Below are 24,516 nucleotides of genomic sequence, written 5' to 3' on the forward strand. Positions count from 1 at the left end.
TCCAGGACCAGATGGCTTCTCCAGTGAATTTTACCAAACATTCAAAGAAGATTTAAACGCATCCTTCTCAAACTATTCCAAAAAATAGAGGAAGATGGAACACTTCCTAAATCATTCTATGAGGCCAACATCACCCTGATACCAAAACCAGACAAAGACAATACAAAGAAAGAAAATTATAGGCCAATATCGCTGATGAACATTGATGCAAAAATCCTCAACAAAATATTGGCAAACTGAATACAACAATACATTAAAAAGATCATACACCATGATCAAGTGGGATTTATACCAGGGACACAGGGATGGTTCAACATCCGCAAATCAATCAACGTGATACATCACATCAACAAAACAAAGAATAAAAACCACATGATCATCTCAATAGACGCAGAGAAGGCATTTGACAAGATACAACATCCATTTATGATAAAAACTCAATAAAATGGGAATAGAAGGAAAGTACCTCAACATAATAAAGGCCATATATGACAAACCCACAGCCAACATCATACTCAACGGGGAAAGACTGAAAGCCATTCCTCTGAGAACAGGAACGAGGCAGGGCTGCCCACTCTCACCACTCCTGTTCAACATAGTACTGGAGGTTTTGGCCAGAGCAATTAGGCAAGAAAAAGGAATAAAAGGAATCCAAATAGGTAACGAAGAAGTGAAACTCTCACTATTTGCAGATGACATGATTGTGTATATAGAAAACCCTAAAGAATCTGTTGGAAAACTATTAGAAACAATCAACAACTACAGCAAAGTTGCAGGGTACAAAATCAATCTACAAAAATCAGTTGCATTTCTATATGCTAATAATGAACTAATAGAAAGAGAGCTCAAAAAGATAATACCATTTACAATTGCATCAAAAAGAATAAAATACCTAGGAATAAATCTTAGCAAGGAGGTGAAGGACCTATACAATGAGAACTACAAGACATTATTGAAAGAAATCCATGATGACATAAAGAAATGGAAAGATATCCCATGCACGTGGATTGGAAGAATAAACATAGTTAAAATGTCTATATTACCTAAAGCAATCTACAGATTCAATGCAATCCCAATCAGAATCCCAATGGCATTCTTCACAGAAATAGAAAAAAGAATACTAAAATTTATATGGGGCAACAAAAGACCCCGAATAGCTAAAGAAATCCTAAAGAAAAAGAACAAAGCAGGAGGCATCACAATCCCTGACTTCAAAACATACTACAAAGCAATAGTAATCAAAACAGCATGGTACTGGTACAAAAAGAGACACACAGATCAATGGAACAGAATTGAAAGCCCCGAAATAAAACCACACATATACGGACAGCTAATTTTCGACAAAGGTGCTAAGAACATGCAATGGAGAAAGGAAAGTCTCTTCAATAAATGGTGTTGGGAAAACTGGACAGCCGCATGCAAAAGAATGAAAGTGGACCATGTGCTATCGCCATACACAAAAATTAACTCAAAATGGATCAAAGACCTGAAGGTGAGACCTGAAACTATAAAACTCATAGAAGAAAATATAGGCAACACACTATTTGACCTTGGTTTTAAAGGAATCTTTTTGGATGACATGCCTACCCAGACTAGGGAAACTAAAGAAAAAATAAACAAGTGGGACTTTATCAGATTAAAGAGCTTTTATAAGACAAATGAAACCAGAATCAAGATGAACAGACAACCAACCAGCTGGGAGAGAATATTTGCAAAACATACATCTGAAAAGGGGTTGATCTCCATAATATATAAAGAACTCACACAATTGAACAACAAAAAAACAAACAACCCGATCAAAAAATGGGCAGAGGAAATGAACAGACACTTCTCCAAGGAAGATATACAGATGGCCAATAGGCACATGAAAAGATGCTCAACATCACTAATCATCAGGGAAATGCAAATCAAAACAACACTAAGATACCACCTCACGCCCGTTAGAATGGCTATAATCACCAAGACAAAAAACAACAAATGTTGGAGAGGATGTGGAGAAACAGGAACCCTCATACACAGCTGGTGGGAATGCAAACTGGTGCAGCCTCTATGGAAAACGGTATGGAGATTCCTCAAAGAATTAAAAATAGAGATGCCCTATGATCCAGCCATCCCACTACTGGGATTCTATCCAATGCACCTGAAGTCCACAATCCAAAGAGGCTCATGCACCCCTATGTTCATTGCAGCATTATTCACCGTAGCCAAGAAGTGGAAGCAACCTAAGTGTCCCTCGACTGACGATTGGATTAAGAAAATGTGGTATATATATACAATGGAATACTACTCAGCCATAAAAAAAGACAAAATCGTCCCATTTGCAACAACATGGATGGGCCTGGAGCGTATTATGTTAAGTGAAATAAGCCAGAAAGAGAAAGACAAACACTGTATGATCTCACTCATATGTGGAATATAAACCAACACATGAACAGAGAAAACTGGACTGTGGTTACCAGGGGCAGTGGGGGTGGAGGGTGGGCACAAGGGGTGAAGGGAGTCATATATATGGTGATGGACAAACAAAAATGTACAACCCAAAATTTCACAATGTTAGAAACCATTAAAACATCAATAAAAAAAAAAAAAATCTTCCTCAGCTTGTGAGCCCTATAAAAACAAGCATAGTTTGCCAACCTGTGTTCCAAAGGATGAAACTTGAGAACTTTCATTTATACTTTTCTTTTCAGGTTATAATGGTATTTCAGTACCTTGAGAAATGGACTCTTCTCATATGTGCTGCAGACATTTTAACTTGTGGGTTATCGTGCCAAAGGATATTAAACATTTTGCTAGCCTAAGCTTTTTTTGTTTTGTTTTGGTGAGGAACATTGGCTCTGAGCTAACATCTGCGCCAGTCCTCCTCTGTTTTGTATATCGGATGCTGCCACAGCATGGCTTGATGAGCGAGTGGTGTGTAGGTCCACACCCAGGATCCAAACCAGCGAACCCCAGGCCTCCGAAGCAGAGCATGCGAACTTAACCACTATGCCAGCGGGCCGGCCCCTAGCCTAAGCTTTGTGAAAACGTTTCCAAGAAAGGGGCTTACACAAGTCTAAAGTATAATTCTGAATGGTGACTGAAGTCAGTGATCATTCTGTTTTACCGACTATGCTATTCTTTGTGTTAGGGTGCATTGGAACCTGTCGCTTCGGCATTCATAGTGAGTTGCGGCTTATTTGTGTTCATTCTAACATCTTACGGGTTGCATTCAACACACTGAGCAGCTGCCATGTACAGGGCACTGCACAGAGCCCTGGGGACAAGTCAGAGACAGACACTCCGGGCTTTGGGAAGTACCTTGAATTCTGTTTCCAGAATCAGCCTATTAGAGCATTTCTGTTAATAGACTTGATCCTAAGTTTGACCTTATGATTTCTGGTTTTTAGTGTTTAGTGAAACACTACCTGCTGCTCCATTGTGCTGCTGGGCTTAGCAAGTTATGGCCACAGGGTGGCATGGTTCTCTAATAGGCTCTGTTGCTAAAATGGAAAGAGAAAAAAATGCTGTTTTTAAGTAATGAAAATTATCTCTCTTATTTAATTCGCTCCTTTATATAATGCTAAAATGGCCTGGCTTTCCCTAATTTGTGCCCTATTAAGATTTAGACAATACTAAGCCTCAGTGCTTTAAAATCTTTTGTTTATAGTTGCAACATGAGTTATATTACGTTTATGATTGGGAGAATGGTAATTAGGACCATGTTTCATAGAATATATTTAATTTAGCCACTGACTTAAATTTTTAAAAATGAAGATGTAAAAACTGCTGGAAGAATATTTGCAAATAAAGGACAGAGATGTCTTAACTTCTAAGTAGTTGCAGAGTCATGGGCAAAGTTACTGTACAAGAGTTTTGTCTTGGGCTGGCCCCGTGGCTTAGCAGTTAAGTGCGTGTGCTCGGCTGCTGGCGGCCCGGGGTTCGGATCCCAGGCACGCACCAACGCACCACTTGTCCGGCCATGCTGAGGCGGCGTCCCACATACAGCAACTAGAAGGACGTGCAACTATGACGTACAACTATCTACCGGGGCTTTGGGGAGAAAAAAAAAAAAGGAGGAGGATTGGCAATAGATGTTAGCTCAGAGCCGGTCTTCCTCAGGAAAAAGAGGAGGATTAGCATGGATGTTAGCTCAGGGCTGATCTTCCTCACAAAAAAAGAAAAGAGTTTTGTCTGATTCCACGGGCTTAACTGGAGGGGTGGATGAAAAAGAGTAGGGGTTCCAGATGGTCAGGAAACAAATTGTTAGAAAAGTGACTCTTTCATCCTGATAGATAAAGAATATTATCATAGATTGAGAGCTGAATATGTTCCAAGAGTTTTCGTATATTAGCTGTAAGAGGAGAAGGTATTACCTCTATTTATATAGTCAAGGAACCTAAGGTTTAGAGGGTTTAAGTAAACTCTTTGTAGGTGGAGTTTAAATGCAGATTTGTCTGGAGCCCAAGTTTATGCTCTTTGCACTCTGTCATTTCCAGGCCAGCTCTGGCCTGTTGGAGGCTCTCCACCTTTGTAGGAGAATGGGTGGATTTGGCGGCGATTTGTGGGATGTAGACTTCAGAGAGTTATTGAAACTGGAACCACAGGCGTTAAGGGGCGTTCCGAGTATAAGGATGTAGCTGTTTAATATACCTCCTCCATCCTCTCTGCCTCATTTTTTGGATTTTTCTGGATTTCTCCCTTTTTTACCCATTCATCAAGTAAATATACCAGCTATTACCTTGTTAGTTTACTTGTTTGTCTGACTACCTCCACTAAAATTGAAGCTTAAAGAAGACAGAGGTCTTATTTTCAGATCATTTTGTATTCTCAGTGCCTAGAATGCTTCCTGGCACGTAAATGCTCAATCAGTGTTTATATTTGTATAAACCTTCTAGAATGGGGCACAGTTTAGATAATAGATTTGATATTCCTTTAAATTTGATGTTTTATAAAGATAGACTCCCAAGAAGAACCTTACTAATGCAGACTTGCTGTCTTTCCCTTTCCTAGGGCGATTGTGTTGTTACTGTACTGCTCGCTGAAGAGGACAAAGTTGAGGATGATGTGGTCTTTTACTTAGTGTTTTCGGGTTCCACCCTCCATCACTGTACAAGTACACGGAAGGTCAGCTCTGATACGCTGGAGACCATTGCTCCTGGTAAGTGTTTGAGTGGAGTCTTTACTAGCCGTTACTAGTTCTTAAACGCTTGTATTCTATGTTCATTAGTATAGAGCGATAGGAAGAATGAATCAGAGTGATAGAACTATTGTCAGATCTTTATTTTAAATACAGTTTAAAATAGTTTGTTTATATCTTGCTTGTTCCACAAATTCTGAGCCTAATTAGAAATAAGTGAATTAAAGTGGTGTCATAAATTGAAAGATAAAAATCAGGATCAGCAAAAATATTGATTTATTGGAATGTTGAGATTTGAGGAAGACTACAACACATGTGGAAGGTAAAAGTTCTTATGTGGTTACTGTGGTGTGACTGCAGATTTGATTCTGAATATTGTAGTGGCGAAGAAAGGTTGAAACACAATTAGTAACACCTTCCTCAGTGTCTGTGTGGGAAAGACTTAAGAAACCTTCCATAAAAGCAGTTCATGGTGGAACGAGTGCTTAATCACTATTGCATTTATAAGTTTAACAGAATTAAAAGGAAAATGTTTCCTTATTAAAAATTCTTTACAGAGTCCTTAAGTCATTGCTACTTCCACTGGAAACTGCTGATGAAGTAGTGCCTCTCTTGACCTGTCCCACCCTCTGAAGGTGTATTGATTTGTGTTTGGAGATGAGCTTCTTTCTTTCTTTAACCTTTTTTCAAAGTTAACAATGGACCAGTTTTCATCAGAATATAAAAGAGGGCACATTTAGGGGGAACCCCCAGAAAGTGTCGGCAGTTGAACTATTTTCCTTTAGAGAATAAAGTGGATTTAGTTCTTATTGCAACATTTCTTTTTAACGGTGTTTTTATGTAACACAGATTTCACTTCGTTGAAATAGATGGTGTAAAAAATTATTAGTTTATGAAGCACTTTCAGTATGTGGTCTTGCACATTGCCAGTTTTTTGTGGCTGTGCCATTTTATATAAATTAACTTCATGTCTGATACCCACCAATTCCTGGAAATTATACCACATTCAAGAACTGAGATTATGACAGTTGAAAGCTGTATTTATCCTCCTACTTGGCAAAAATTATTTTGAAAAGTATAGGATTTAAAAGTTCTTGACAATTACTATGAATATTCCCCCCAAGTTTTTAAGGATAGGAAATTTAACAAGAAGTTCAGGATAGATACTGATTTCTTTTCTAAAGAGTATTAAGTGTCGTTTGTAACTTAAAGCTCCAGTCATCGTGTTTCCTGTGATGTATATCATGTCAGAAAGGCTTATCTGGAACTTGAGGTCTGCTCTCTAGCAGGTGCCATCCAGTATCACCATTGCTAAACATTTATTACATGTGGGTGATGGGGAGAAGAGCTCCTCAGCGAGGTAGAGTCAGTCAGTCCCTGACTGGGCTCTTAACTAGGAAAGGAGTGGAGGTAAATTTTACAAACTTACTCCTTCCTGAATTAGAAACACTTTAGGGGTTAAAGTTTGGAGAGTGTGTCTGTGTACATATGTGTGTGCGCATATAGAGAGAGTGAGAGCAAGAAAGCCTATAAGTAGATATGAGGAGAATGCAAGTGGCTATAAGAGAAAGGACAAATATGACAAGGATGTAGCCTGTGCCCTAGCTGCAGTCCTCAGTCACAAGTACCAGCAGAGCCCAGCCTCTTGGTGGAGAGGGATATGCATGACAGCTCTTACACCTTCATTGGCAAGGTTTTTATTTATTTATTTTGGTGCGGAAGATCAGCCCTGAGCTAACATCCATGCTAATCTTCCTCTTTTTGCTGAGGAAGACCCGCCCTGAGCTAACATCTAGGCAAGGTTTTTAAGTTAGGATTGGCGACAGGCAATTACTTTCCTTAGAGTCACAAACCCATTGTACTTATGACAGCCTCCAGCTCTTGGTTTGTACCAGACCCTTGTATACTGTCCCCAGCCTACCTTTCTGAACTCTTTCCATTTCTTCCCTTGCCTTTGGTTCTAAAACCTCTGCATATGTTGCAGTACCCCCTGTTTTCCAGCCACACCCATCTCTGGGTGTCCTTTTGTACTTACTGACTCTGAGTACCTTGCCCTCCCGACCCCAACCAACCAGAATGGATATTGTACTCCATTGCCTTCTTCTAGTTTGATTCGAATCCTCAGAAATCATTCCTGACCTGTTTGCTTGGGGCCTGGAGCCCTAGTACCTGCCTTCTCCTTCGTTTTCTAGTAATCAGCTCTCCTCCCTTTAAATTATGATCTCAACTACTTCCACTATTCTTGATCGTGCTTATGGGGCTCGAACTTGTCCCCTTTTCGTGCCAATTGGCCCGAATGTTCCACTACCCACCTGAATTCAGTCAGGCTGCTGATAGGAGGTGCCTAATCAGGTGCAGAGGTGACAAAAGATTAGAGTCCTTAAAAGACCTTCTTGTGCAAGCAGACCAAATGAAGAGCAAGGCCACACTTTTTGAGCCTCTGATACATGTGCAGGGGTACCAGTGAGGTCCCTAGTTGGTGAATTAGAAGCTCTGTTAACTATTTAAGCAAAGGAGATTCCTAAAGGGACCCTATTGCTCTGGTCATGATGGATGAGGTTGTCTTTCAGCTGCTACGTCTCCTGTGGTAATTTGTGGGGGGGGCGTGGTAGGGGTAGGGGCATTTTGGGGGTTAAGTTAATTTTGAATTTCTTGTTTATATCATGGAGATAATATTTTACTCTAGAATTAAACTGCCTTAAATCTCTTTTTACGGACGTCTTAGATTTGTTCCTTACCTTCCTTCAGGTCTTTACTCCAATACCACCTTCTCAGTGAGCCTTTCCGAAACGTCCACCTTGTAATGTATACAACTGCCTCCTCTCTGTATTCCCTGTTACCCTTCTCTGCTTAATTTTTCTCCATTGCACTTATCAACTTTTAACATGTTATATGTTTTGTTTATTCTATTTATTTCCTACCTGCCTCTACTCAAGTGTCAGCTTCATGAGAGCATGGATTTTTGTCTGGTTTTATTCACTGACATGTACTAAGAAGGCTTGTTCTAGGAATTCCTACCACTTGATGGAACAGCGTTTCCACTGTGTCAGCATTCATCCTGATTCTCAGAAGCCATCCTTCTAGAAACGTGCACGTGTACGTGTGTGCGCGCGCACACACGCACCCTTTCTTTTGAAAAATGCAAGAGTCGTCTCTGGCTTGAATTGAATTCTTGGCTTGGGGCAGGAGTCTGTTCTCTTTCCAGAGCTACCTTTGATGATTTCTGTGCATCAGTTAGCCGTATCGATAGCCTCAGATTTCCTGTCTGCTGAGACAGTGTCAAGTTAGTCAAGATTCTTCATGGAAAGTCTGTACTTGCTTTGTGCATCCCAGTTACTGGAGAAAGGTGCAAGGTCTGTTTGCAGCGGCTGCTGCTCAGAGGGATGTTTCTGCGCCGCTTCTGCTCACGTGTGGACTAGCTCTGCAATTCCTAGTCATTTTGACTGACTATGGGAAGAAAAAGACCTTTGTGTCTTGTTTTTGCTTTTAATGTCTTGTTTTTGCTTTTAATGTCATGTTTTATCCAGATTGCTGCCTCTGACTTTTCTTTGAGTTCTCTTTGTGTTTCACTATCAATGTTTTGTAACATTTTAGTTTTTACTAAAACCAGATGATTGATTGACCTTCAAAAGGCAGCTACTTCTTGATGTTAGTCTGTAACCTTTCCTTATTTGGGGGGGTTGGGGGTGGGAGAATGAGACAGTTCTAAATTGTTTCCTTAAAAAAAGTCTTTGACTTCAGATATTGAGATTATTTTTCTTTTTTGCTGTTTTCTCACTTTTTTGCTTGTTTTCTAATGAGAAGCTTACAATGAATTGTGTGTGTTTAATTATAAAGAAGTTGTAAAGGCTTTTTAAAGTAATCTTTTCTTGCCTTGCTACCATTGAAAGGCTGTAGACATGATACGATTCCCCCTTTTTTAATAAAGTATGTTTAGAGTAATAACTTCTTAAGAGACAGTAAGGTGGAGACTTTGACTTGCTACTTTATCTGCTTTTGAATTGTTTGAATGCTTTACAACGAGTATGTTACTTTTAACATATATAGATAGTAATTTTTTTTTTTTTTTTTTTTTTTTTTTGTGAGGAGATCAGCCCTGAGCTAACATCCGCCAATCCTCCTCTTTTTTTGCTGAGGAAGACGGCCCTGGGCTAACATCGGTGCCCATCTTCCTCCACTTTATATGGGACGCCGCCACAGCATGGCTTGCCAAGCAGTGCGTCGGTGCGCGCCCGGGATCCGAACCAGCGAACCCCGGGCCGCCGCAGCGGACCGCGCGCACTTAACCGCTTGCGCCACCGGGCCAGCCCCTAGATAGTAATTTTTAATAAAAATATTTTGAAGACTGAAAACAAAGTCCTCTCTTTTGAAAATAAATCCATCTTTGTGCTAATTAACACTAGGCAAAGACAAATAAGTTTTGTAATAAGATATTATATTCAGGGGCTGGCCCTGTGGCATAGCCGTCAAGTGCGCGCACTCCGCTGCTGGCGGCCCGGGTTCGGATCCCAGGAGTGCATCCACGCACCGCTTATCAGGCCGTGCTGTGGCGGCGTCCCATATAAAGTAGAGGAAGATGGGCATGGATGTTAGCCCAGGGCCAGTCTTCCTCAGCAAAAAGAGGAGGATTGGCATGGTTGTTAGCTCAGGGCTGATCTTCCTCACCAAAAAAAAAAAAAGATCATATTCAAAATACCTATAAATTGGCTGGTTTAAGAGTATAATTTGCTGTGAAATACAACTTGAAAAGGACATACATCTCTAAAGACAGAAGGTGTTGCCTTTGTAGTAAATGAAAATAAAATATCTCCATTCTTTTCTCTTCATGTGAAACGAATCCAACCCCAAATCCCATTTTAACTGAACAGTGATTTTCCTCCAGAGATGAAGCTGAGATTTTTTTCTTTAAAAGACCTGTATAGGACTGGTGAGTAATGTAAAGAAATCTGAGTATCGTTGGAAGACAATTTTGGGGAGAGATTTGGAGTACCGTCTTACTGTGTTCGTTTTTTGTCATTAAATGTGGATTTAAACCAAGCAAACAGTGATTTCAGAATGGAAGACGAGGTGGATGCTGCATAATATTTTTATGAAAGGCTTTGGTGCAGAATCTTTCATAAAAAGAAATCTTTTTTCAGCATGTCTATTATTTACTTTCAGAATTCATAGCAAGGGTTCTTGCCTGACGGGAAAACTACAAACATTTGTTGACTCAAAATTTGACTCAGCTCTTTCTTATTTTACTTTTCTTTCTCACTCATCAAGGGTAAGGTACTATATAAAGTAGATTTGTCATTAAAAAAAAAAAAGAAAAAAAATACATTTACCATGATTAGAAGTCCTTTGGGGCTTAATTGAAAATCAGTGCTTACAGCCCAGGTCTCAACAGGGAGCCCTGCGGTTAGTTACTTCACGATGTTGTCTCTCAGTCCTTGTGAACCGAGACTCTGTTTCTAGCAGCAGAGGTCCAAAGGTTGCCAAATTGAATAACGCGTTAGAAAAGAAGTTGTAGGCTTTAAACTGGCGTAATCAGAGAATTCCGATATTCTCCCTCTCTGCCAAAGTAATGTTATTTTTTATTGGACGTTTTCTAACAGTCTCCCTATTCTGAAATACTCCTGCTCTAAGGCTATCTCTAGATGTGATGTGATGTTATATTTTAAAAAACTGTCCCACTGCTAGTCAATATATATAGTGGCTATCCTAGAAAAACAAACTGAGAACTAGTTGGAGGGAAAGGATATCTGTTGTCTCCTGTCCCAGTTGTCATGCTTCTGTGGCAGTTGTATACTGCATCACCTTGGCACTGTGGACACAGTACTAGAATCCCAGCACATGCATTACAGTGGGGTCAGCCTCCACCCCAGGGGGGTGAAAATTGGCTGTTGGGTGGGGGTGGGGGGGCAAAAAAATCTTACTCTTGATATATAAAGCACAGATATACACACACAAGTATATGGTATATCTGTGGTATTAAATTTTCATAGGATGGGGGACAAATAGAGAAAAATGTCTAAAAAGGCTCCTTAGGGGATGACAGTGAATAAAAGGTTGAGAAACTGCGTTAGAGTAATAGACTGGAATATAGTAGATCACATTTTTTTAGCATTGATTAGCTCCTTTCTTCCCCAAAACATACATGATGAAATTCCTATATCTGCTGTTTTTTTCCCTCTGCTTAAATGCTCCTATGCATGTAGAGACATTTTACACACATACCAAATTTGCACATCTACCGTTAGCCACCAAAAACTAGCAGTAGGTGCATACTTCTGCACATAATCTTATCTCCTGTTAGCGTGTGGGTCTAAAGACAGAAAATTTCCTTTAACCCTGTATAGCCACTTCAGAGGGAAGAAAAAGACGCCAAATTCTTAAATAATTTGAGACAAAAATAGTATCTTTTACTATAGTTCTGTATTTTCCACCATTGACGGCTAATGCAGCCTTTCCCTTAGAAGATGATCTGAGTGGGACTGGGCTTGGCTGGCCCAGCCAGCACTTTGAGGGGTCGTTTTTGGATAGCTGGTGAAACAAAGTCCCAGTTGTTTCATCCTTAAAAGAGAAGGGCCGGATGGGATGTGTGCCACTTGTAGCTTAGTAGGAAATGAAGTAATTCTTGGGTCGTGCTTCAGCAGTTTTGTTTCTCTGTGGCAATATTCCGTTTCCATGGGTGCGAGGGCTGCATTGGTGATAAGGCGCCGCAGCAAAGCTCTTCCGCCCCTCTGAGCACACGCCTCCTGACCTGCGAGCTTAAAACAGGTTTGGTTTAGGTGCTTTTAGGAGGACAATTAGCAGTTAACTTTTTGTTTCCCACCTAGGCGCTCCTTGTTGTGTTTTTGTTTATTCTGCTTTCTTCCCTCTTCGCTTTATTTTTTCAGTTCTGCTGTGCCAGTGGCAACATTTGGCTCAGAAGCTTTGTGGGCCATGCTGCAGAAGCTCTTTGTAGAATGTTAGGGATCTGTTCTCCTTGAGTGACCTGAACAGGAGCCTTTTAATAGCTAATAATAATAATAATTACCAGTTTTAGATGTCTGTTTTATGCCAAGTGCTTTGTGTACGGCCATCTCTAATGTTTTTTAACAATCCGGAAGGTTGGTGGTGGTTTCATTTTGTGTGCAAACAGGCTTCAAGGTTGAGTAACTTTCTGGATAACCCAACCTATCTGCAGTGGAGGGTGAGATTCAAACCTAGTATTTTCTGACTCTACAGCTAGTTGCCAGCATACTTCAGGACCCCTTACAGTTCACTCAATTAGAAACAGATCTCTCCCACCCCATGATTTACTTTATATTTCTTATAAATGTAAATGAACTGGACCTGATTGTGGGATAAATTCAGAAGGCAATTTAAAAAACGGAATTAAAGTTTAGGCCATGTTTCTTTAACAATTTATCTCTCTCTTCCCCTCTCTAAATTCTCTGGGCATACTTCCTTCAGAAGAAGCTCAGGACATTTTTTAGAACTTCCCTTTTTAAAAAGACTTGTGATTTTTATTTTCCTTCTTTGTTACCAGGAAATTGAGTGGAAGGAAAAAAGCCATGGAACTAGCTGAAAACTTTGCTACTCTTTTTTCTACTGCAGCTTCTGTTTTCATGTAAAAAGAAGCTAACTTGTGGTTATTATATCGAATTGGATGTGGTTTCCCATCCTTTTGTCTTTGCAGTGTAGATGTAGACATCATAAATACTTGCATTTTGTGTGTACAAAAGCAGTCATAAGACTAATGGCCCCTGCAAATAGTCATGTCTCCAGAGCTAATTGATGGTAGTAAGAGGCTTTATGTGTGCATATTAAGTGATTTTAGTTTTATTACTGGGTCTATATTATGTAAGCTTTGCTTTAAAAAATGTTGACATTTTTTCCTCCTAGATGCTTTATCTGAAAGGTTATAGGGATTAAAAAATAATCTTGAGAACCACTTGAGCCGAGTAGAAGACATTAATGTGAGAGAGTGGCCCTGCCAACCTTGTGTTATTGATTTCCAGGCAGTAGGGCCAGGTACTTTGTTCTTGATCAGTAGTAACTCTTTCAGTTTACTCTAAGTTTAATGAAGACTGATCCAGGAAACAGGAAACTCTCAGTTCTCCACTCCTCTTTTAACCTTCAGTTTTCCTTTTGAAAAAGAAGTTTATAATCATACCAAACAAATTCCAGATTTATGACACATTTTACTTAGGAGGATTTATGGTTTCTCCTTCAGATTATGAGTTTACATCTGAAGGGGAAATATTGGGCTAACAATTGGATGGCTTCTCCTAGATATCTGTTTTGTGGCCTTTTCTGACATTCTGCCTCCTCTAATATACAGTTTTATTTTAGTTGTACACAAATAGAGCTGACAGTAGTTCACCCGTACGTCCTTCCGCCTTCTAACAAATTCTTCTGCTAGAGCAATGGAAAGAGATATGCCTGCTTATGCCACTAAGCACGTGTGCATGCACACAAGTGCCCCTAAACCTCCTTCTACTTCTGTGCCCCTTCTCTCTCCACGCCCATCCTACCCAAGTAAAGAGTCACTTTAGCAATTCCCGATAGATTTCTGGGCAGATACCTTCCTTCTGCCCTTTCTGGTTTTGAATAAGTGGTATTGCTTCACCATGGCTTTTGGCTCTGTGTGTATATGTGCGTGATGCAGTTGAAGAAATGGAATGTGGTATGAACCCTGTGTATATACAGAAGGTGATTTTAGAGAACGGTGAATGATACTTACTTTGAGTGGCGTCATGACTCCCTTTCTGGTTCAAGCTTTCAGGTTTCTCACCTTTGCACAGGCTTGGGGAAGGAGACTAGTAAGAAAGACTAAGAACTGTTTAGATGAGTGGGGCAGTGGATATTATTTAAGTTAGTGTAATACCTCTTCCAAGACACAGTGAGTTTAAGTTTTGAAGGCAGAATTAAGTTTTGGTCCCAAATTATTCACATTATCATTGTTGAATGGTGAAACGTGTGATTTTAGTTTTTATTGACATTTATTCATATCTACCTCAGAGGACTTCAGGAGTTTACAAATTAGCTTAATCCTGAATAAATGGGAAAATACTAATATTGGTTAGATTCATGAATGAAAACTACAACATTCTTACTTTAAAGTAATTCTTCTGACTGAAATACATATTGCTATATCTATCTATCTGTCTACCTACCTCCCTACCTATCTATCTATCTAATCGAATCTAATTGGAAATGAAATGAAGCTATATATGTTGTTTTGGGTGACAGTATTAAAGAATTTGAGAGGACTCTTCTAAATTATAGCCCTTATAAGACTAAGAGACTATCTAGATTTAAAATTGTTAGAGCGGTTGTCATTTACTTCAGGCCGCATAGCTAATAAGTAAGAAAATAGGTTTGAACCCAGTCTGTCCTATCACTAAGTATCTAGATGTAGCCAAGTTAATATTGTCCTGAGACTGTCTCTGGCAGTAATTATTCCATCTGTTGAATGTACCCTCTGCTTTCATTTTTATGTTTTTGAAGCTGTTTCCTATTTCTGGAATCTGTTCCTAACTTTCTCTCCCTCCCCAACTTCTGCCTGGTAAAACCCACAGGCTTTTACAGCTGGAGAAACCTTACAGCCTGTAGAGGCTGGTCCGTCTTGGTATAAATGAAGAACTTGAGGCCCAGAGAAGCAGAGGTCACACAACTTATGGGTCTTATAGCCAGGATTTGAACAGAGTGTTTTTATTGCTTTCCTGTTGATTGTTCCATGGTACTCATATTTCCTCTTCCTTTCCTTCTTGTTACACCTAAATCTTGGGTGTAGGGGTGGAATCTAGAGGGAAGAAACAAGTTCAAATCCTAATTCTGCCACTTAAGAATTTTATAACCTTGGGCAAATTATTTAACATTTTTGTGCCTTGGTTTCCTCATCCGGCAAATGGGGATAATAATAGTACCTACTGCATAGGGTTGTTATGACGAGTAAATGAACTGTCATTTGGAAAGCACTGAGAATAGTGCCTGGTGCACTGTTGTCGTTAGTGCCATTGAGTGAATTCCGACTCCTAGTGACCCTGTGTCCAGTGGAGCAGAACCTTGCCCAAGATTTTTGTGCCTTCCTCTCTATCAGACAAAGCTCTGCTGCTAATCATAGGGTTTTCATGGCCAATTTTTTCAGAACTGGGTGGCCAGGTCCTTCTTCCTAGTCTCTTAGTCTGGAAGCTCAGCTGAAACCTGTCCACCATTGGTGACCCCGCTGGCATTTGAAATACTGGTGGCATAGCTTTCAGTATCACAGCAACGTGCAGCTGCCACAGTATGACGACCGACAGATGGGTGGTGTGGGTCCTTGACCAGGAAACAAACCCAGGCCACGGGAATGAGAGCACCAAGACTTAATCACTAGACCACCAGGGCTGGCTTCTTGCCTGGCATATAGCAAGTATTATGTAAGTGTTTGTTAGCTAGATAAGATAAGATAAGCTGGGCCTGTGCATCTGAGTTCTGAGAGTTGCAGTGAAGAACTCCTGGGGTTGGAGAGTTGGCAGCAGGATGCCTATCAAAAAGGTCTTTCTTAACTGCCACCTCCTCTGTGAAATCTTCCCACTTCTGCCCACCTGTGAAATGCATTGCTCTCCTCCCACCAATGTTGCTGTGTGTTTCTTATAGAACTCATTCCATTTTGACTTATGTTGCAGTTCTCTACAGCTTGTTTGATTCCCCCTGATAGACTGTAAACTTCTGGAGGGCTGAGACTCCTACTTACTCATCTTTGCTTTCTAATCACAGTGCCCTGGGCTTGGTGGATATAGCTGTTAGACGTTGTAGAACAGTTTAAAAGGAACACTTACTTCCTGCCAAATAAAACATTCTCAAACCTACTACCTGAATTGGTTGACTGGTTTCTGTTGACATTGTTGTCTTATGTAATTAGTCTGTCTGCCCCTCAAAGAAAAATTAAGATTTTTTTCTAATTTCATTTCATATATTAAATGTATAAATTCAACATATATATTGAATTGAAATATATATGTGGGTGTGTACACACACACCAGGCAGGGGATGCTTCAGTTTCCTACAGCCTTCGTAGAACAAATTCAACTTGGAAGGCAGTGGGAGTATCTGGTGGAGTTATGTGTGTGTTTGGAGACTGATCTCCGTGGTTCATGAACCAGTTATTCCTGCTTAGTAGTTGTACTGGCCTGTCATTCCAAGTATTGGGCTCCTTTTGGGCGGGGACGTAGCTGTTACCCTTCCTCCTTTGTTTATAAGCAGTGTGGCACAAAACTCGTGCATCACGGTATAACAGGCCATGTCCTTTGGCATCAGACTTGAATTTGAATAATGGATTTTGCTTCTTAATATCCATGTAACCTTGGGCAAATTACTTTACTTCTTTAAGTCTTAGTTTTCTCATCTGTAACCTGAGGACAATTCATACTTCGTGTATTTGTTGTATAGAGAAAATGACCTGTCAGATGCCTGGTATGTAGTAGGTACTTGGTTAGTAAATACTTGTTGCCACCCTGAAGTTATACAGCAGTGAGCGATTTCTTTTGTTACAGGGGTAAAGGGCTTCAGGAGGCCCCTGGGGGAAAAGTATGTGGAAGATCAATTTACTTATTATTCTCACTGGTACATCAAAAAAAAAAAAATTGCTGTTTTCTCTTTCAAGACAGCAGAAAGCTTAGTTTGTTCTGTCCAAGTCTGAAGCCTCTATTGGCCTGTGCCCATGGTCTGGGAAGCCAAATTGATGAGCCACATGGAGTTTTCCGTCTGCCTCCCTCCCGCTGGGGAGACGCAGTCTGTGCATACTGGTGGATTCAGGAGAGCTGTGGGGGCGCAGGTGCCTGTGCTTAATCAGGCCAAGCACGAGGTGGCCTAACTCGAGCAACACACACATCAACTCCATTTTCTTTTTTTTATCAGAAAGATGTTTTATGGAAGAATGGTGATGATGTTAGGAGAATAGTTCTAGCTAGTTGAGATCAGTGTTTGAAAGTTGAGGAACAACAATGTGTTTCAATGAATATATTCTGCATATTTGGAAATACCTAATTCTCCGAAGCTAAAATTCCGGAAGTCTGATTCTCCAAGAAGTCCTTACCCACAGAAACAGTGTTGTTAAACCTTTCTGAGTTTACTCAAGCTGAGCTGGGGTGGCGTGTAGGTTGCTGCCTGGTGTCGCAGCTCCTGAGGTCTCTGCCGACTGTACAGTGGGCACCACCCTCTGTGTCATGCTTGCTTTTCCTGAGCTGGGCTTCTAGCCACGGCATTGCGTCATCTCTGTGTGAACCAGGTGATTTCATTAAGTCCTCATTACCTTACTGGAAAGAACGTGTATCTGAGAGCAAAAGTTATCTTCTAGGCCTTGAATTGCTAATAATAGTAAAATAAAGTCAAGTGGTTTTGTACTTTTCAAACTGCTTCATCACCTGGTCGGTCGTATTGTGGTGCGAGTGCGGCATGTGCTGGGGCGTCTGTGAAGTTCCTCCCATGTAACCCGCATGAGTGACTTTTTCCTATTGGGTTTGCAGATCTGAATCAGGGCAGTAGGTGTAAGACTACCGGCTATAGGCTAGGCCTTACAGGATCCTTGAGCTTTCATTCTTTAATTTGTTCAACTTGAACAGCTGTAGTTCAGTATATGTTGAGATACTCAGAGACTGTTCAGTGCCAAACACTGTGCTATAGGCCTGGTGACAGCTGGGACACAAAGTTGTTTAATGTTTGGTAAGGGAACTAACTCATATTTGCAAATAACAATTTAAAAAAAGAGCTGGAAAAGGAGTTTTAAGAAGTTTGTGAGTGCTGTCAGAGGTCAGAGGAAGGAGGGGTTTCTTACAGGAAGGGGACCTTGTGTATCCTGTAGGAAGAGCTAAGAGGACCACCAGGGTCCTCCTTTCGTGAGGAGGCCTCTAACACTGTCTTCTTTCTACGTGTGTTTTCCTTAGGTCACGACTGCTGCGAGACAGTGAAGGTGCTGCTCTGTGCTTCCAAAGAGGGCCTCCCTGTGTTTGTGGTGGCTGAAGAAGACTTTCAGTTCATCCAGGATGAGGCGTATGATGCAGCCCAATTCCTGGCAACCAGTGCTGGCAATCAGCAGGCTCTGAATTTCACCCGTTTTCTTGATCGGTCAGGACCCCCATCCACAGATGTGAATTCCCTTGACGAGAAGGTTGCCCTGGCGTTCAGACACCTGAAGCTGCCAGCGGAGTGGAATGTATTGGGGACAGATCAGACTTCACACGGTAAGAACTTAAATGACCCACAAACAAACTTTGAGTTTGGAATACTTGTGTTTTTTATTGGGGCTGCTTTTACATGGTCATTGTCTTCAAGTCTCCACAGCGGCTGAATAAGTCTCGTAATTACTGTAGCAAAGTGGCCTTGATGGCATCTCTTGTAGGTTCTTCAGCTGTTAAACGTGTTCTTGCAGTGAAATGACCCAAGAGAGAGCTTGCCGGAGTCATTGTCGCTTCTCATTTTAATGGAGAGTGGTACATTACCTTTCTGTGGGTCTGGATTTCAGGCTTGATCTCTCAGATGTGGAAAGTGACCCGTCCTTCATGAGGAGAGTAGCAGAGTAACTTTCTGTTACTTTTTTGGTGTTTAATTATCAAAGCCAGGGTTTTTATTATTCTGAAGTTCTCTAGCGATTCCATGGAGTTGGCGGAAAGGAAAGATTGGGGAGTGAGTGGGGGAAGCATGAGAGCAAGCTGAGCTCTGAGAAATCCCACCCTTTTTTAAGCAGAGTATTTTCATTCTTACTTATTTTATCTACTGGCTGTGCATATAAGAATTCAATGAAGGGCTCGCTTTTTAAAAAACACTGGTATAATAAGTATCTTTGTATGTTCCTCCTCTTCAGACAGGGGTTTTCCCGCATAATTATTCTTGTGGCAAATGACATCCACTAGATGTCATGATTTTGTATATACATACATAAATGAAACAGTATGTACCTGGGGTCCAGTAAATAACATCCTCTTTCCCTCCTGAGTTCAAGTCCATTTGAAAGATTTAGGAGTTAGGCAGAGATCAAAATGTTTGCTCTATTACTGATGAAAGCTAGATTGGAAGACTGACGTTGATCTCCTGCCCGAAGGGTTTCTTATCCTTTCTACTTAACCTCTGAAAGAGCTGGACAGTCACAGGACTGCCCTTCAGCATGCATCCAGCTTTATTATATCATGTAGGAAGAGCAGACCAGAAGTCACCGTCTGCAGGTGAGCAGATCCTGAGGAGGAACGCCCAGAGGGGACTGAGCCAGGGGCCTGCCGGGTTCCTGCTCTCACAGACCCATTAAATGAATGTATCTTTCCCACCACGGAAGAAGGGTAGAGAGGTATTTGCCTGCTTTGGTTCTCTTATATCCACTGAATTTAACAGTGAAGCCTGTGATCAACTGCAGGAATGGTGTCCCCTACTACACAGGAGCTTACTGTCAGCATACTGCTGGGCAGTCCTGCCCAGGTAAAATAGAAAAGAAGTGTGGACTCGCAGATCAAATCAGGAAGAAAGCGTTTGTCCTTTTCTTTTTCATTTTTTTTTTTTAATTAATATAGTGTCCAAGAAACCTCTGCATTGCTGAGATCTAGAGATCAGAATATTTGCCCTTATATAAGGCATGAGCACCTTTTCAGAAACCTGATGTTGGAACCTAATGCCTCTAGCCCCTACTGTTTCTGTGTTGATCTGGGAATGATTATTCTGGTTATCATTTGTAAATCAGTATCAGCTTGGATTGGGGTAGTTATTTGTGGGGCTTATAGTGTTCTTATAGTTTTGTTTTGTCTTGTTTACAGAAGGCACAGGAGCTGTATAGTTTGTTCATGTTACCATTAGAAAAAGCACAGATTTGAAACTTTAGGTGTATCATTTCCCCTCTCTGGGCCTTCGCTGCCTTGTCTTTAATAGCAAACTGGCCAGCTTTAATATTTTTGTGAACTTTCCACGTGCTTCTTAAGTTTCTGTTGTATAAAATTGCTCAAGCAGTGCTGGCAAAGGCTAGATCAAATTTGAACACTCAGGGAAATGTATTAAAACCATAGCAAGGTACCATTACACACCTATTATGATATGCTAAAATTAAAAATACCAAGTACTGGCAAGGATGCAGAACAACATCTCATACATTGCTGGTGGGAATGCAAAATGATATAGCCACTCTAGAAAACAGTTTGACAGTTTCTTATAAAGTTAAATGTACATTTATTATATGGCCAGCCATCCCACTTTTGGCTATTTATCCTAGAGAAATGAAAACTTATATTTACTCAAAAAAAATCTTTGCGTAAATGTGCTTCTAGCAGCATTATTTATAATCCCCAAAAACTGGAAATAGCGTTCTCTCACTGGGTGAATATATAAACAAACTATGGTACATCTATACAATGGACTACTACACAGCAATAAAAAAGGAACAAACTATTGACATATGCAACAACTTGGATACATTTTAAATGCGTTGTGCTAAGTAAAATAAGTCAGTTTCCAAAGGTTATTTACTGTATGATTCCATCTATATGATGATGTGGAAAGGGCAAAATTTATAGGAACAGAAAATACAACAGTAGTTGCCAGGGGCTGGGAAAGGTGTGACTGCAAAGGGATACCATGAGGGAATTCTTTGGGTGTTGGAATGGTTTTGTATCTTGGTGGTGGTGGTTATAAGAATCTATGTGTGTGTTCAATAGGACTGTACACCCCCCAAAAGTGAATTTCATTGTACATAAATTTAAAATAATCAAAAGAACAAAAGAAATTGAACAAGCGAGGTGTGTGCTTTGCAAGGTGCAGTGCATGCAGGGACATCCAGAATCCCATAGCGTAATTAAATTCAAAGTGAGGATCTGCAGGGGACTTGATAGACCTGCTCGTAAGTCAACAGCTGGAATCAGGAACCTGATTTCAAGTTCTAGATTCACATTCTGCAGGTTAAATTGTTCAGTTAATTCTGGATTAGAATCTATAAACACTGGGTATTTTAAGGGCAGAGTAGCATCAGTTAACAGCTGCTTGCTTGCTGCTGAGGGATGAATGTAAGGGAACATTCTGCTCACATCAATAAGTTGCACATCAAATACTTTTTAAAAGGAATTTAAAGGAAGAAGGTATGAAATAAGCTTGTTACCTGGGATATTAACACAGGTAAATAGGGCACCTTGTTACATAAGAGGGCTGCTTGCTTTTGAAAGCTAGGGTGTTTACAGGTGTTCCAGCCTAATACTTGGACAAAGGAGTCGTGTAAGATTTACGTGTAATCCTCCTAATTGTTTAGATGCAGTGCTTTTTAACTTTCTCCAGGTCAGTGACTCCTTTGAAAATAGCTCAGATTTCTCTTCAGGAAAATATACATATAGGTGCCTACCTGCAAAAATTTACATATGATTTCAGGGATTCACAGTCCCCCTGAACTGCAGGCGTGAACGTGAAGTTAAGGACTGTTGGTTTAGATTTGGTATTGTAAAATGGACAGAGTGGAGGCAGTCAGTTTGTTTATATCCTGGCTTCATTGTGAGAGTTCGTGCAAAATACTCTCTCTGTTTCTCAATTTCTTCATCTATAAAGTGGAGGAAAATATATCCAGATAGTGTGCTGGTTTGCAAGCTATTTGTTTTGAATATACTGTGACCAATCTCCAGTAACCTTTTAGAGACAAAACACTGAGGTGAGGAGCTGTGAGGAGGGACAGTAACCCGTCCTATGAAAGGATGAAACGACACTCAAAGGAAAGGCTCTTGGAAGTAGAATGAGACAGTTTTTCTTTTGCTTTTACTTATTTCTAAAATTAATCCTCAGTATAAACATGATCAAGGAGTTTGTCCATTTTGGTTCTTCCACGTGTTCTTTAATTCCTAGTTACATAAAGCAGCCTCTGTGCTGTACTTTTTTTGTGTGTGTGTGAGGAAGATCAGCTCTGAGCTAACATCTGCCAATCCTCCTCTTTTTGCTGAGGAAGACTGGCCCTGGGCTAACATCCATGCCCATCTTCCTTCACTTTATATGGGACACCGCCACAGCATGGCCTAACAAGCAGTGCATCGGTACACACCCGGGATCTGAACCCAGGCCGCCAGCAGCAGAGCACGCGCACTTAACCACCACACCACGGGGCCGGCCCAGCAGTGTACTTTTTGCTTTAGTTCTGCCTTAAATGCGAGTAGTAAGGATTCATCTGGGTGGGGGGTGAACAGTGGGGTAAGGATCTCTTCCCTCTGAGTTACCAGGGCTCACTTAGTTGTCTCAGCTCTTCAGTGCCTCAGTGGTTAGGGAAATGGTGAATTAAGATGGTTTTCCCCCTGGGCTGGCCCGGTGGCACAAGCGGTTGGGTGCGCGTGCTCTGCTTCAATGGCCCGGGGTTCGCCGGTTCGGATCCCGGGCACTCACTGACGCACTGCTTGTTAAGCCATGCTGTGGCGGCATCCCATATAAAGTGGAGGCAGATGGGCACAGATGTTAGCCCAGGGACAGTCTTCCTCAGCAAAAAGAGGAGGATTGGCATCGGATGTTAGCTCAGGGCTGGTCTTCCACACACACACACAAAAAGATGGTTTTCCCCCTGAAAGATCCTGTATGGTAGCCGTCAGCCAGCTGTCAGGGAACAGAGGGTGGGCCCATCCAGGACTTGCTCTGAAGCAAGCAGGAGGAGGAGCATGCTAGGGGAAGTCTTCATTCTTACTTAGTCATGGTATTGTGTAACTAAAGGAAAAGAGGATCTAATCATCTTTGGGGGTGGGAATTGTCCCTACAAAGAGAAATTTGGGTGGAGACAAGGATAAAACAGGTTTAAGAAAGACTGCACTAAAAACAGCCTATGCATTCTCAGTTCCTTATCACTGATGCTGGTCAATAGAACCTCAGCCGTAATCATTTGGTGTTTTAGTTCCCACACCCCTTCCAGATTGTGTGATAGCTTTCGGGGGAAATTTTTCCTTAGCTACACTTACTAGTGTTTTTGTGTTTTTTCAGCTATCATAGCTGCTAAAAAAGAAAATGATAAAGTTTGAAAAGACTTCTAAGGGATCTTTTTCTTGACAGAGGATTAATATCTGTTGACTCCAAGACAAGCAGTTCCTAGTAATGGCAGTACTTAGCTCCAAAAGGTTTTGTTGCCTCTCAAACCTTGATTCTGTCACAAGGTTACAAGTGTCATTTTCCCAAAAGCCCATTCTCACACTGGCCTCTTGTTTTCTTCCCTATGGGGTGTGAGAATTCCTGCATCACGTGGGACATCAGGTTTATTTAAGAGGCAGTACAGAATAGTGATTTTGAAGTCGCATGATATAGATTCGTCGAGTACTGTGAACAGAGAGTGTGGTGGATTGATAGGGTGGGAAAAGTACAGGTAGTCTTTGATTACTGTATTGTTCACAGAACTTAGAACGCTTTGCTCAGTTAGAAGATCTGACAGTTTGAAAACATGCAGCCGTATATCTAACATCCTCATCACAGTTGAGTGCCTACCAGGCACATCACCTTCCTCTGTAGATCTGAGGGAACGTGTATGGGAGAGGAACTTGCAGCATAGAAGGAGATAGCAAACAGGACTTAAGACATTTTCTCCTACCTTCTCTGTGGGTAGAAGCATTTTTCCAATTGAGTATGGTTAAACAGGAAAACCAGCTAAGCAACATATGGCCAATGAAATAACATTATAGTGTAAAGGAAATGGAAAAGTATCATGAGTATTCAGATGGAAGACTGAGTATAATTGTCTTTAAGAAACCAAAGAAAACTTTAGAAGAGATTTTCCATTTGTCCTTTAAAAGATTGAAGAAGTCAGACCTATTATGAAATTAGAAAAGGAAGCAACAAGGAGAAAAATGGATTTAATGAATATGTCAGTCAGGGTTCAACCAGAGAATCAGAACCGGTAGGAGAAATATGTATTAAGATTTATTATAGGGAATGCTTACACAATTGTGGGGGCTGCCTAAGCAAGTCCAGAATTTGTAGGGCAAGAATAGAACAGAAGATCATGGGCAAGCTCAAACCGCCAGCATGAGCCAAACAAAGCTGGATCCTCAGACAGTCCGACGGGGGAGATCCTGAGCACGATGGGGCTCTTCGAGGACAGGCCGAAGCTGTCCTCCGCAGACTCGATTCCTTCTTTCTCCAGCGGAGACCTCGGCCTTGCTTTTAAAGCCTTCCAACTGATTGAGTTAGGCCTACCCAGATTGTCCAGGATAATCTTCCTTATTAAATCAGCTGATTAGGAGCTTTAATTACATCTGCAAAAAAGCCATCGCAGTGAGGACAAAGATGGAAAGGGAGTGGGCTGAAATGATTCAAGGACATCCAGAATCCCGTAGCATAATTAAATTCAAATTGGGGACAAAGGACCCAATTGACATCATAGGAAATGCAGTTAGTGATTTGAAAAACAAAGTTGAGTGACTCTGAGTACAGAGGACAAAGACAAAGAATCATGAGAGGAACAAAAAACAAAT

The 24,516-nt window shown here is 40.9% G+C and overlaps 1 protein-coding gene across 6 annotated transcripts in view; it reads left to right on the top strand.

Moving 5' to 3' along the window:
* AKAP13 (A-kinase anchoring protein 13) overlaps positions 1 to 24,516 on the top strand; it is a 341,772-nt gene that overhangs the window by 130,510 nt on the left and 186,746 nt on the right. For all 6 annotated transcript variants that reach the window (XM_058542397.1, XM_058542391.1, XM_058542392.1 and 3 more), the window contains exons 3-4: positions 4,993 to 5,140; positions 18,016 to 18,312. In XM_058542397.1, the coding sequence (XP_058398380.1) occupies positions 4,993 to 5,140; positions 18,016 to 18,312 (445 nt within the window). The remainder of the gene's footprint in view (positions 1 to 4,992; positions 5,141 to 18,015; positions 18,313 to 24,516) is intronic.

This window comes from Diceros bicornis, chromosome 5, assembly GCF_020826845.1.
Source record: "Diceros bicornis minor isolate mBicDic1 chromosome 5, mDicBic1.mat.cur, whole genome shotgun sequence".
In the NCBI taxonomy this organism is placed as follows: domain Eukaryota; kingdom Metazoa; phylum Chordata; class Mammalia; order Perissodactyla; family Rhinocerotidae; genus Diceros; species Diceros bicornis.